This window comes from Mesoplodon densirostris, chromosome 10, assembly GCF_025265405.1.
Source record: "Mesoplodon densirostris isolate mMesDen1 chromosome 10, mMesDen1 primary haplotype, whole genome shotgun sequence".
Taxonomy (NCBI): domain Eukaryota; kingdom Metazoa; phylum Chordata; class Mammalia; order Artiodactyla; family Ziphiidae; genus Mesoplodon; species Mesoplodon densirostris.
Window position 1 is genome coordinate 70,256,754 of NC_082670.1, and position 12,960 is coordinate 70,269,713.

The 12,960-nt window shown below is 60.9% G+C and overlaps 1 protein-coding gene across 21 annotated transcripts in view; it reads right to left on the reverse strand.

The window, feature by feature from the left end:
• PLXNB1 (plexin B1) overlaps nucleotides 1–12,960 on the reverse strand; it is a 28,958-nt gene that overhangs the window by 9,341 nt on the left and 6,657 nt on the right. For 6 of the 21 annotated variants that reach the window (XM_060109201.1, XM_060109213.1, XM_060109203.1 and 3 more), the window contains 22 exons: nucleotides 12,647–12,697; nucleotides 10,461–11,419; nucleotides 9,549–9,731; nucleotides 9,142–9,270; nucleotides 8,915–9,015; nucleotides 8,487–8,619; nucleotides 8,082–8,238; nucleotides 7,667–7,775; nucleotides 7,482–7,590; nucleotides 6,386–7,066; nucleotides 6,061–6,183; nucleotides 5,747–5,869; nucleotides 5,361–5,454; nucleotides 5,103–5,275; nucleotides 4,806–4,957; nucleotides 2,913–3,018; nucleotides 2,600–2,736; nucleotides 2,117–2,293; nucleotides 1,719–1,890; nucleotides 1,288–1,530; nucleotides 442–618; nucleotides 216–364 (listed from right to left, as the gene is read on the reverse strand). In XM_060109201.1, coding sequence (XP_059965184.1) covers nucleotides 216–364; nucleotides 442–618; nucleotides 1,288–1,530; nucleotides 1,719–1,890; nucleotides 2,117–2,293; nucleotides 2,600–2,736; nucleotides 2,913–3,018; nucleotides 4,806–4,957; nucleotides 5,103–5,275; nucleotides 5,361–5,454; nucleotides 5,747–5,869; nucleotides 6,061–6,183; nucleotides 6,386–7,066; nucleotides 7,482–7,590; nucleotides 7,667–7,775; nucleotides 8,082–8,238; nucleotides 8,487–8,619; nucleotides 8,915–9,015; nucleotides 9,142–9,270; nucleotides 9,549–9,731; nucleotides 10,461–11,419; nucleotides 12,647–12,697 — 4,438 coding nt within the window. Of the gene's footprint in view, nucleotides 1–215; nucleotides 365–441; nucleotides 619–1,287; nucleotides 1,531–1,718; nucleotides 1,891–2,116; nucleotides 2,294–2,599; nucleotides 2,737–2,912; nucleotides 3,019–4,805; nucleotides 4,958–5,102; nucleotides 5,276–5,360; nucleotides 5,455–5,746; nucleotides 5,870–6,060; nucleotides 6,184–6,385; nucleotides 7,067–7,481; nucleotides 7,591–7,666; nucleotides 7,776–8,081; nucleotides 8,239–8,486; nucleotides 8,620–8,914; nucleotides 9,016–9,141; nucleotides 9,271–9,548; nucleotides 9,732–10,460; nucleotides 11,574–12,646; nucleotides 12,698–12,960 lie in introns of all 21 variants that reach the window. The other 15 variants (XM_060109214.1, XM_060109206.1, XM_060109216.1 and 12 more) reach the window with 6 other exon arrangements.

Sequence of the window (12,960 nt, forward strand, 5' to 3'; positions counted from 1 at the left end):
ATGCTCATGTGTTTATATGTTGTCCGTGGCTGCCGCTGGGCTATAATAGCAGAGCTGAGTCACTGCCACCAAGACCGCCTGGCCCACAAAGCCTGAAATAGTTACTCTCCTGCCCTTTATAGGAAGTGTTTGCCTATCCCTGGTCTAGTCTGCCCCTTCCCAATCCAGCCACACCCTGCTACCTGCCCAACCCAGCCACATCTGGCTGCACCCACCTGTACATGAGGACAATGATGATGACACCCAGAGCCAGAAGAGAGGTGCCCACCCCCAAGCCCACCTGGGCTGCCATGGGAAAAGCCACAGGGCTCTCGCCATCGTACTGCACGTGGCCCAGGGAGAAGCGTAGGTTCCCCATCTGCACCTGCACAGGGAGCCACCTGTGAGCAAGAGGTCAGCGCACGCCCGATGCCTGCCCCAGCCCAGAGCCTGCCCACTGACCGTGAACTCAGGCAAAGCGTCAGGCATCTCCCGGAGGGCATGGTGCCGGTGTAGGGGCTGCTCCACAGGGGGCTCGCAGTACAGGTGGTGCCGGGTCAGCGTCTTCACCATGCAGGGGCCGTCCCCTATCATGGCCACCACCTCCTCCTTGGACATTGCAAGGTCCAGATTCTCCCCCTGGAACATGGGGTCACTGATCGATCATTCAGAACTCTTCCTTAAGGGGAGGAGCTGATGGTCACTCAGATCCTATCTCCCCAAATGTGGGACGGATGGTCCTGAGACCCACCCCCAGGAGCAGGGCTGATGGTGCCTCAGCACCTCTTGTCCTGCACATGGGGTGACAGCCCCATGGATGTTTCCCAAGCTGCCCCCTGACCCTTTTCTGCCCCTCCCTATCCTTCTTTCTTGAGTCTTAACTTCTCCAGAGCTAAAAATCTGGAGAATATAAAGCTGTCCCCAAATCCTACCCAGTGACCTAACAAAGCAGAGCCCCTGCTACTGCGTGTCAGTACACACGCCAAGTATTTGTCCACATGAGACAGGCTGCCAAATGAGCATCAGCCAGGCGCCACTGTGTACCTCGCCGCCACTGCGTGTGCCGAACTATTTACACATATCGTTACTCAGACACCTGCCATGGAGTGTGTCAGAACCCAGACCACAGGACCTAAGCCCCAGCCAGGTGTGTCGGGCTAGGCAGCCTGCCGCCAGCCCCCTCAGCACTCGCCATGTCCATCCACTGGCCCTTGCTTTGCTGTCATGCCCCCTCTGCCACACACAGCTGTACCATCCGGCAAAGTCGAAGGGTCTTGGGGCCCTGCCAGATCCCACTAGGAGCAGTACCTCCACAGAGAGCACACTCCCAGGCTTGTGCCGGAATGGTGCGGTGGGGTCCTCGGGGTTGAGCGGCTGCAGAGTGGGGTCGGCCTCATAGGAGAAGGGTGTGGGGTTCAGTGTTGCAAAGTCAAAGACCAGGTTGTCAAGGATGAATTCCACACGGACCCAGGGGTCCTCAGGCAGGCCTGGGAGGGCCGGCGTGCGGCACGTGATGAGCTGGGAGGAGTTCACGTGGCAAGGCTCCTCAAACTAGGGCAGAGGGAGGGAGGACAGGGAGGGCCCGCTGAGGGTGCACAAGGGGGGGGGGTCCAGCAAAGATGGGGACACAGCCTCCACTGGTACCCACCACCCACGGCTGTCTAGGGGTGGGGGGGATGAGGGGCAAGGTGGGCGATGGCTAGCCCAGTGCAGGCAGGGGATGCCCACGGGGGTCCTACGTGAAGGCCGCCACAGGAGGCTCCGGGGGAGCACGCCGTCTCTGGGATCACGCGGCGCCTCCACCCAAGGCCCTGGCCTGGCCCTGGCGCTCTCGTGGCCACAGTCACTCGGATTCTTGGTGTCTGTACCACGTCCAAATTCTGGCCACGGACCCATATCTCACGTCCTCCACTGAAAACACAGCCCATGAGCCACTTATGGCTTATGTGAACAAGGCTTTAAAGCACAGCCCAGTCCCTGATGTTAGGTCAGCTCCAACCCAAAGCCCCACGGCCCCTCTCCCCACCAGCAGCATGGGAGTCGAAGCCCCCGACAAAGAGCCCTACAAACCCCCATATACTGGAGCTGCAAAGACCTCCCAACCGCAGGCCATGCAGCCATGCCCTCAGCCCAGCACCTGAGGAAGCTCTTGGCGGGGCCAGCAGAGGTGACATTGGGGTCTGATGTGTACTCAAAATGGCTGTGATGAAGCCTCCGCTCAGCGGCCCCAAACCACACAGCCACGGGGAGTGTGGCAGGCGTGGGGTGTGGGCTGGTCTCACACCGCAGCTGCTCCGCCTGCTGCTCCAGCAGCCTGAGAAGGGAGGGAGAAGTGGCAGGCAGGCCCGACTGGGCCAGAGGGGCACAGGAAGGGGGAAGGGGTGATTCCAGGACACGGGACCCACTCGGGCCGCAGCTCACTTCCCTTCAGTGCTGATTGCAGTCTCCACAAGTGACCCTGGAGGCTGCACTCCCACGAAAGCCCCAGCTTCGAGAGGGGCCGGCCGCTTTCTGATGGAGCAGACTTGGCCCTCCCCCTTTCTGCTCTCCCTAGTATCCCACCCCTCCATCTTCTCCCTGGAGCTCAAGGATTTTTGCAGAATGAGGAAGCGGCCCTCACAGGTGACAAGGCTGGTCTCCAACTACCACTCGGATGTCCTCCAGCCGCCCGGTCAGAAGCTTGGAGCCGTGCAGGGTGAGGCTGGTGCCCCCGGCTCTGGGGCCTCGGGCTGGGAAGACGGAATGCACTTTTGGGTCCTGTGGGAAGGGGTCAGGGAGAAATAGACAGGCATCAGGCCAGGAACAGGGAGGCAGGGGGAGCAGACAAGGAGGCCCTGGGGTAGGGAGCCCCAGGGAGGCGAACCAATGGGCTGGGAGGAGCCACCTAAGGGGATGGCCCATGGGTAGCTGGTGGGGACTCAACTGTCAGGCACCTGGTAGGCAAAGTCATGCTCTGAGACGCCGCGTCCTCTTCCTGGCACCTCCACCGTCACAGCGCCTGCCACCTCCTCCCCGCTGGCCCCAGTGATACACACAAGGCTGTGGGCACAGGGCAAGCTGGGGTGCTGGGCCACACTAAGGGCCCCTCAAACTGACCCGGCCACCCCCTCCCTGCCCCACTACATCAGGTGTTCTCCCTGGATCCCGAGATTGACAGAGATCCTCTTGCTTTGGAAGGAATTTCTTAACGACTCACCAGGAGGCTTTGGCCTCTGAGAATTAATATCTGTGGTTCAATCATTCAAGTCCAACCCCAGAGCCCCGTGACAATGAGAATTTCTCTCTCTGTGGGGCACCAGCCCTGGTAAGGCTGGTGGCAGGGGTGGGTTGCCGAGCTAATGAGTGGGCCTAACCGGCCACCATCACCGTGGGCACAGCACCAGTTACAAGGTGGTGGAAACTTGATTTCCTCATGAAAAAATGTTCCCGAAAGCCTCTAGTCAGGTCTGGGGATGGACGTGAAGGGAAAGTGAGCAATCTAAGAAATGCTGGTTCTTAGCCAGGAAACAGAAGCTTGGGGCAAATTAATCTCCAGAATGTGAAGCCTGCAGTGGTTCAACTCTTTGTGACATTGTCACGGTCACTGCAAACACCCCCAGAAAACAGAACAAGCAAAGTGTGAACTACCCGGGAGAGGCTTCAGCTGGAATGTATTTTAACCACTTTATAAATCAGTTCAGAAAGTACTTTAGTCTCATGGTTCTAGAATCATTAACACTCACCGAAAGTTCTCAGTCATAATACATTCAGGGGGGAAACAACATGCTCTAGCAGAGTCTTGTTGAAAATAAGACTGCGGGGTACTTGCCTGGTGGTGCAGTGGTTAAGAATCCGCCTGCCAATGCAGGGGACATGGGTTCAAGCTCTCATCCGGGAAGATCCCACATGCCGCAGAGCAACTAAGCCTGTGCTGAGCCTGCACTCTAGAGCCCGCAAGCCACAACTACTGAGCCCGCATGCCACAACTACTGAAGCCTGCGCGCCTACAGCCCAAGCTCCGCAACAAGAGAAGCCACCGCAATGAGAAGCCCGCGCACCGCAACAAAGGGCAGCCCCAGCTTGCCGCAACTAGAGAAAGCCTGCGTGTAGCAACAAAGACCCAACGCAGCCAAAAATAAATAAATAAATACATTTTTTAAAAGAAAGAAAATAAGACTGTGGGACCCCAACACGGGCCTACAGATCCAGACCTCTGCAGGAAGTGGAGGGAGGTGGTCTAAGGATCTGCTCTGGGGGGTTTTGGACCAACTCTCCAGGTAACCCTGACATTTGGCGGGTTGGAGACCTGCTGCTTGTGGATGTCTCCTTCGCTGTGTTCTGCGTGTGCACATTTGGGACCCTGCAACTGCCAGCCTTGTAAGCCACAAGCCCTGGGAAGGTGGGAGGGGTCCCAGGGACTGGACAGAGGGGCCTGACACTCAGCAGGTGTGTCACAAGTCTATCCCCGTGAGGAGCCTGCCCAGGGCAGTGCCTGGGGAAGAAGGGTCAGCAGGTGGGAAGGTCAGCCGCGGAGCACAGCTGTCTGGGATCCGAGGAGCCTGCTACCGCAACTATGCCCGAGGTCCCCGGGTGAGCACACCTAGGCAGTGCCAGGAAGCAGAGCCTCCTGTCAGCTCTGAGCAGTGACTAGACCCAGGCCAGAAACCTGCAGGTCTGTGCACAAAGCCAAGGCCTTGATAGTAACCCCAGCCCTGAGACACTGTGATCAGAACCAAGGAAAGGGGGAGGGGGAGGGCAGACGAGTAGTGGGTGGATGGCCCTAAGCAGGAAAGCCAGCCGTGAAGCCCACGGGGTGCCCCCTGCTCCTGTCAGTCCAGCCCACTCACCTGCTGGACACCTCGTACTCCTGAGCGTCCACAGCACAGGGCACTCCAGCCACCCTGACCGTGTCCTGCACGTCCTGCACATGTTGGCCCAGGTTGGAGCCCCTGATGGTGACACGGGTGCCTCCGTCTACAGGCCCAGTCAGTGGCTCCACCTGTTCCAGGACAAGGACGGCTCACCTCCACTCACCTGTTGACCTTTGGCAGTCTGGAGAGACAGCCCCAGCCTCCCACCTTTTGGGCCCCTGAACCCACAGCACCCCGAACCCCTTGAAGGGATGCTCCAGCATTTCAACACACCGAGTGGATGAGGGGTGCTGGGCACTGGGTGACCACAGCCTCAGCCTCGCCACAGGCCTCCCGGGCCACGCAGCGTGGATGCTCCCCCTTGCACCACACACAGCCGTACTGGGGCATGGCAGTTTGGCAGCGGCTGCAGTCCTCGTGTCCCACGGAACAATCATAAAGCACCACTGGGGGTGGAGAGACGAATGTGAGAGGCAGGTCAGGAAGAGCCCTGTTGCCACCAGCCAGTCCCAGCAGCCCCGGGTCACTCACCGTGCAGCCCATCCACACTGTCCACACGTAGATGGCCGGCCCGACGCAGAAATAGCCCCACGCGGAGCTCTGGCTGCAGAGCCTCATAGCTGAGCTGGAGAAATGGGAGTGGGGTCAGAGCCCAGGGTTAGGGGAGGCGTCAGGCCTGGGGAGACGGTGGTCAGAGAAAGGACCAAAATGACTCATGGGAACACAAAGCCAGCGGCCAGAGCTGGGATACAGGACCCCATGGGGCACAAGGTCAGAGGTCAGAGCCGGGATACTAGTACTCCCTCGGGGTCAGTCAGTCAGAGAATGGGCTGGGATGAGTGCGGTGCAGCCAGCTAAGCTCGGTAGCCAGCCTGTGGCCAGCACACCCTTGCCCACCCAGGACTCAGGATCTGTACCTGGTGCTGCTGGCAGGTGACGTGGCACCGGGTATCTGGAGGCAGCTCACATTCGACCCGGGCCTCAACCACCACCTCGTGGCCCTCCAGCTCCATCACACACTCATGGTCTCCTGGGCTGTCCTGGGGACAGAGGACACGGCTACAGGGACAGCTTCAGAAGCCAGGCCTGGTGAGCCCCACAGGGCCCCAGCACAGTCCCTGGGTTGGGATTGAGACCTGAGGCCGTGCCCTCCCCTGCTCCCCGGGACTCGCGCATAGTTTGCCAACAGCCAAGGAGGCCACAGCAACAGCTGCAAAGAGGACACACTCACCTGGAAGAGGCGCAGGTTCCTGCCCAGCAGTCGCACTTCTCGCTGCACGTGGACTGGCATCAGGCTGGAGCCCTGCACGCTCTCCACACAAGGGCAGGAGCCTGCCCCCAAGGTCGTCTCCTCCTGCAGGCACCAAGCGCCAGGCAGTCTATGGAGCCCACCTACCGCCTCATCCCTTTCCCAGGCAGAACCCCGGGGCCAGGCCAGCGTGAGGCAGCGGACGCCCCCCTCCCCTCCATCCTTCCCCTGCAGAATCGCGAGGTGGCCAAGAGGCTGCATCTGTCCCGATCCCCTCCCGAGGCCTCCTTCCTGGGCCGGGTCTCACCAGCTCCCAGAGCCCAGGGGTGTCGTACTGGTAGTCAAGGCTGGACAGGAGGATGAGGGGGGCGGGAGGGCCCTCGTGCTCAGCAGAGTCTCCATCACCTGAGAGGAGGGTGGAAGTGGAGAAGGCGGGCGTGTCACCCCCCGTCCACTCGTCCGCCTCGGGCAGCTCGCCGCCTTCTCTCATGAGCCAGTCCAGAGCAGGCTTCGTGGAGCCAGCGGCCCCTGGGAAAGTGGTGGCGGGAGCCGTGCCGGGGGGCTGGTCCAGGGGTACTGCAGAGGGGAGAGCCTCAGGGCCAGGCTCTGCAAGGGCGGGGGGCAGTGCTGCTGCATCTGAGGGCGATGGGTGGGAGGCCAAGAGGTCCTCGGCGGTGGCCATGGGTCCGAAGGCCGTGGGGGCAGGGACAGCGGTTCCAGGCCTCTGGCGGGGGCTGGGAGGAGGAGGGGCCTCGTGGAGAGGTGAGCCCGTGGAAGCAGAGGCAGGTGTGGGGCCAGGACCTGCCCACGGCCCCAGGGGGCTGAGCAGGGAAGGCCTGGCCCCAGGGTGGACATCCAAGGCTGTGGCTGTGGAAGGAGTGTCCACGGGAAGGGCGTCAGGAGCCGGGGGGACCGTGGCCCTGGGGGCTGTGGGTGGGAAGGAGGTGGGTGCGTCTCTTGCAGGAGGGGCTGGGGAGAGGGGCGGGCTCTGAAGGGGGAGGCAGAGAAAGACAGGGAGGGCCACTCAGCAGGCAGGTGCGGGAGCGGGCAGCAGGCAGGCAAAGGGTGTGTTAAGAGGAAAGGAGACCAAGGAAAAGAGAAACAAAAACAGCCCATTAATTCTCCAGAGGGGAAGGGGAGGGCGCGCTCTAGGGGCGTCTATGGCATCTGTGCCAAGGTGGGGCACAAGGCCAAACCTCCCCTCCTCTCAGCTACAAACGTCCTCTCCTGAAACAGGTGGGACGTTGACAGCCGTCCTCCAGTGAGTCCGTCACACACAGCAGCTCAGGTGCTCACGACAGAGCACCCGGGGCAGGCAGACACACAGACCCCGGGCTATGAGAGAAACCCTCACAATAGGGAGCCCGAACCCCCCCTGGGGCCTGGTCAGGAGTTGGGCTCACCTGTCGGCTGACCACCATGGGCCCAGCATCACACGAGGCCTTGTGCGTGCACAGGTGCTGCCAGACGCACCAGTTACACCCCCAGAGACTTCTCACACAGGCCTGGCACCTGCACAGAGCACAGCCATGGGGTGGGGATCGCCACGGGGCAGCCCAGGGGCTGGGGGTCAGGGTGAGGAACTCACTGTGCAGATGGGCGGAGCAAGGTGACAGCCAGGCAATCATAGAAGGAGAGGGAAGCCTCAGCAATCACGACGGCGCCAAATCTGAGCTCCAGGCTCACGGAGACGTGGTCTGCAAAGGGAGGAGTAGGCTGGGCTGAGGAGCAGGAAGGGGCCCTCAGACCCCGAGCTGACGTCCCAGACCACACAGGGTGAGTTTAGCACTCCGACCAGGAAGGGGTGCCCAGGGTCGGGAACACAGTCCACAGGGTAGAAAACAGGGACTTTAGGGGTTGGGGACCAGAGGGGGGCCTCAGAGAAAGGCATGGCTTCAGGACCCTTTGCCTGGATTCACACCTCATCCTGATCACACCCCTTGGAGCAAGATGGGAGGAGAGTGGGGCTCCCAGGCCCTGGGCTGGCTCCTTCTCTCACCCACCGGCTTCTCTTGGCAGCTCTGGAGCCTCACTAGGGTCTGGGGAGGGGCACATCACACCAGAACTGGTCAGCAGGGCAGGACTCTGGTATTCCCCAAAGTGGCAGGAATAAGACTCCCCTGGCCACAGGGGTGGCAGATCAGGTACCGACAAGAAAACCTGCGAAGAGAGGCCAGGACACGCTGTTGGAGCCACTGGGCAACAGATCAGGGCTCCGTTTACAGGCTACCAGCAGCCACCAGCCCCCAGTGATCACAAATACCCTCCAGCCTGGGTTAGTAACAGATGAAGAAAGCGAAGCCCCAAGAGAAGCGACTTGGGCAAGGCCATATGGTATTTAAAATCCAAGGTTGCGACCCATCACCAGAGCTCCCCCCAGCCAGGGCTCCGCCTGCTCTGGTCTTCACCTCCCTCCTCTCCTCACGGCTGATGTTAGCAGGACTCAAGGTTGCCACTCGCAGACAGCCCACCTCAGGCTGGAAGCTCCACAGCCACCGCTCTAAGCCCTGGCCCCGAGAGCACTCAGAATGGCGACTGCACCTGGGCAAGAATAACCCGTGTCCACCTGTGACCCTCACGGGGCCACTGGCAGTTCATGGGGCAGGGACACCTACAATCCTAGGGACCTGGGCAGGATCCTCAAGTGGGCCACGACATGCCTGGCAAGTCAGGGTGGAGGATAGGGGTGAGGGTAGGGCATTGGGGCACCCAGGGGTCAAGGGTTGAGAGTCAAGGGCCAAGGACCAGGAACACTGGACAGGGTAGAAGAATTGAGGGCATGAGGCTGGGGTTGGGGTGGGGCTGGGGAAGGGGCCAGGGTCGGGGGAGCGCTGACCTGCCGAGGAGCACACACCACCCACAGTATGGGTCCCTGTGAGCCAGGCAAGATGCACAGTCCAGGTGCTGAGCACAGGAGGCCACGGGAACCTTGAGAAGCTACAGCAGCAAAGAGGACTTGAGGTCAACAATCCAAGCACCAGTGGCTCCCCACATATGGGCCCCCAGCTCCCCTGAGGCCCCTCCCAGCAGTCATGCCCTCCCTGGCTGGCGCATGGCACTCACCGTGCTCTGGGTCATGACATATAGGTGCTCGAAGGCCCCATCAAAGATGAGGTCTCTGCTCACCGCAGACCCGTGCTGGATGATCCGTGTGGAGTACGGGTGGCCATCACTCCCTGGGCCCAAGTAGACCTGAGATCAGAGACCACAAGGTCTGAGGCCCAAGGCCCTCCCCTCTCGCCCCAGTGAAATAATTTACAGGTAGAATTTCCTCCTAGAGAGTACAGGTCACACCACCTAGCCCCAGAAAGAGAAGCACAGGTCATCTCTCCCAGCCAGGGCCAGGGGCACATCACATATCACACATCGCAGCCCCAGGGGTCTCAGGCGTAGCTCTGCCCAGCCTGGGTCCCCAGCAGCCTGTCGCCTCCAGATCCTGGGGCAGGGCCCAGTACCTCCTGTGGACTCACCTTATGCAGCTGCCCTTGGCTGTCACCCAGGAAAGCAATGGTGTGTCCATCTTCCACAGTGATCGCCACGGCTGTTAGCTGAACCCCTGGCCACTCCAGAACTGGTGTGGCTTCCAGGGGGACACGGCTGGCCATGGGGCTGGGCGTGTGGTCTGAGCCACAAGGGTAAGCATCCAGGGTGTCCTGCAGGCAGCAAGAAGCACAAATAAGGCCCTCCCTGGATAATGTCCCCTGGCCCCTCCTCCCTGGACAACCCCACCCCTTCTCCCAGCGTCTCTGCCAGCTCTTGGCTCTCCCACAGCTGCATTCTTAGCCTTGCCTCAGTGGCTTACCTCCACAGTCTGCAGCGGCTCTGTCCCCCTCTTTTGATCCCCACATGTCTGGGGCCCCTCTTTCTCCCATCCCTGGCCTGGGGGCTGCTTCCTCCAGTTCATGCACTCAGCCTTCTCCTGGACCACTTTTCCAAAGCCTCTCCAGCTTGCATTCTCCTCTCCAGGTCTACTAACCTGGGTCTCCTCCCACCTCTCACTGACTCAGTCCCCCTATATGTGGCTTCTACCCTTTTCATCCATCCTGAGACTAGAGTCAAACAAGTCTCAACCTCACCTGCCTCTCTCGCTCAAGAACCTAAAACAATAGATTCCATCCCCCCTACATTCTGGGTCCCTGCCCCATTCCCAAGAACCTCAAATGCCCTTTCAGTCCACCTACACAAATGCCATCCCTTCAGCACCTGGTCCAAACCCACCCCTGCACAGCTGGCTCTCTGTCCCCCTGAATGCCACTCTTACCATAAGGTACCCCTCCATTGCCCAGACACAAAGGAATCACTTAACATCCGTTGACCTGATCAGTAAATGCCTGGCCAATGGCCTCAGAGACAGGGAAGGGCTGGGCGGTGCCAGGACTCACCACCGGCAGCTGAGCACAGTCGGAATTGACATCATACTCAATGTAGGCCACCTCGGCCCCATCCTCAGCGTGGCCCTCCCGAGTGTAGCAGGCATCGCGTGTGCGATTAGCAAGGCGATCCACCTCATCCAGGGGGAAGGCACAGAGGGCAGAGGCTCCAGATGCCCCGGCAGCTGCCAACGGGGGCCGGCCCACAGTGGGGGGAGCGGCCGAGGAGAAGGCTGCAAAGAGCACCTCCCCCCGGGCCACCTCCGCGGACATGGCGACAGCCGCAGCCTGGATCAGCCCGTAGCGGGCCCCCTGACAGGCCAGAGGCAACTCCACGTAGGAGTAGTAGTGCTGGTCCCGGAGGCAGACACGGGACACATAGGCACGGAAAGCTCGAGACTGAGCCTGCAGGTCCCGCCGGAGAAACAGAAAGTAGGCACTGGCCCCGCGTGCAAAGGCGCTCACAAAGTGGTGGCTGTACTCGGAGAGGCGGCCCACAGCTAGTTTGGCCGTCTCCTCGTAGGAGAAGGCAGCCTGGGGGTCCAGTGGCCTTAAGGCGCGGGTAGTGATGGGAGGGATGCCACCCCCCACACCCCTGCTGGTGTAGCCCCGCCCCACAAAGAGGAGGGGCTCCCCAGCCGAGCCCTGGGCCACCAGTCCCACCGTGGTGACGGCAGGGTCGTTGGCGGCCACATACTGGGTGTCCCCAGGTCGCTCTGGCCGCAGCAACAGCTGCCCGAGCTGCCCCAGGCGGCGCTGCTCACAGACCCCCTGGTGCACACTGCCACACACCACCAGGGCCCCGGGGCTCACCAGGAGCAGCTGGTTCGGGTTGTTGGTGGGCTGGGCCTGAGGGCACTCATCAGGCGTCACAGGTGGCAGACAGTCCCTGCTGTCTAGCACAGGGCCAGTGGACACAGTGGCCTCCAGCTGCAGTTCAGGGCTCAGCTGGAACAGGAAGTTGGTGGCCCCTAGGTAGAGGGTGCCTGAGGTGGGATCCCGCGCCAGGTGCTGCAGATGCGTACCATTGGGAGTGAAAGCAGTCGGTGGAGGGGGCTGGAGGGTGAGGACCCACCCGGCCCAGAGTGCCTGGAGAAGAGCTGGGCCGAGGGCAGGCATGGTCACCTGGTAGGGAGAGAGGTTGAGCGGGGCTCATGTGGCCACCTGAGCACCGTGGGACCACTGGTGAGGAGTAGGACTGTGACACTGCCAAGACGCCCCTCCTAACTCAGGGAAGGGGGAGCAGGGAGGACCAGGCTTAGATGGCACTGTGGTTAGGATGACCCCAGGACCACACACTAGCAAGGGGTCAGGAGACATTTTCCTGGAAACTTCAACACTGCCCATTCGCTGTAAGCACTACTCTCAGGAGACCTGCACCCCACACCCCTCACCCTGCCCTGCCCTATGTCATAACAGGGTCCAAGGGTGAGAGGCTAAAGGGGCAGAGACATGGGAAACATCCCATTCCCAGGGACTAGGGCCTGGAAGGGGCAGGAGAGCAAGGGATGGGAAGAAGGGACCCAGAACCCCAAAGAGAGAAAGGCACCCTCTGCATGGATGTCAGTCTCCTGGGCAGAAAAAGGGAGGGCAAGGTCTCATAGGCCACCTGCATGTTAGAGTGGGGTAAGAATTGGATGAAGGGCCTTTCAGGCTAGGAATCCAGAAGGGTAATAACCACAGAACCAAAGGGCCAGAGAGATGGGGGTGGTTAAGGCTGCCAGGGAGGGCGTCCCTGGTGGCTCATTGGTTAAGAATCCGCCTACCAATGCAGGGGACGCGGGTTCGAGCCCTGGTCCGGGAAGATCCCACAGGCCACAGAGCAACTAAGCCCGTGCGCCACAACGACTGAGCCTGCGCTCTAGAGCCCGCAAGCCACAACTACTGAGCCCACGTGCCACAACTACTGAAGCCCGCGTGCCTAGAGCCCGTGCTCCGCAACAAGAGAAGCCACTGCAATGAGAAGCCTGCGCACCCGCAACTAAGAGTAGCCCCCGCTCTCCGCAACTAGAGAAAGCCCGCATACAGCAATGAAGAGCAAACACAGCCAAGATAAATAAATAAAATAAATAATTTTTTTTAAAAAAAGGCTGCCAGGGATAGGGCCTAAAAGGCTAGCTAGACCCCACCTTGGAGAGCCCTCAGCAGAGGTGGGAGTCACACTGCTCCCAGACACCTAGGTGTGAGGTCAGGCTCACCTGGCAAGGCCAGCTGGATCAGGAGACAACAGCAAGCCCCGTGTGAGTCACCTAGCCAGGGAGAGAGCAGAGCATGAAGCTGGGGGCTGCACTGCAGGCATGTGGGCTCCCCACCACGGCGGCAGCAGAAAGGTACCTCTCCCGGCTGCCCAGTCTGCTGGTGGAGCTGGGCCCAGCCTGGCCCTCGGCCACCAAACACATTCCACAGGGACGCCTCCTCAGAGCCCACAGAGAGGGGGAGGGCAGCAGAACCAAGCACCCTCAGGGCCTGGGAAAGGGCAGCTAGGAAGGAGCTGCACGGCTGGCAGGGCCCA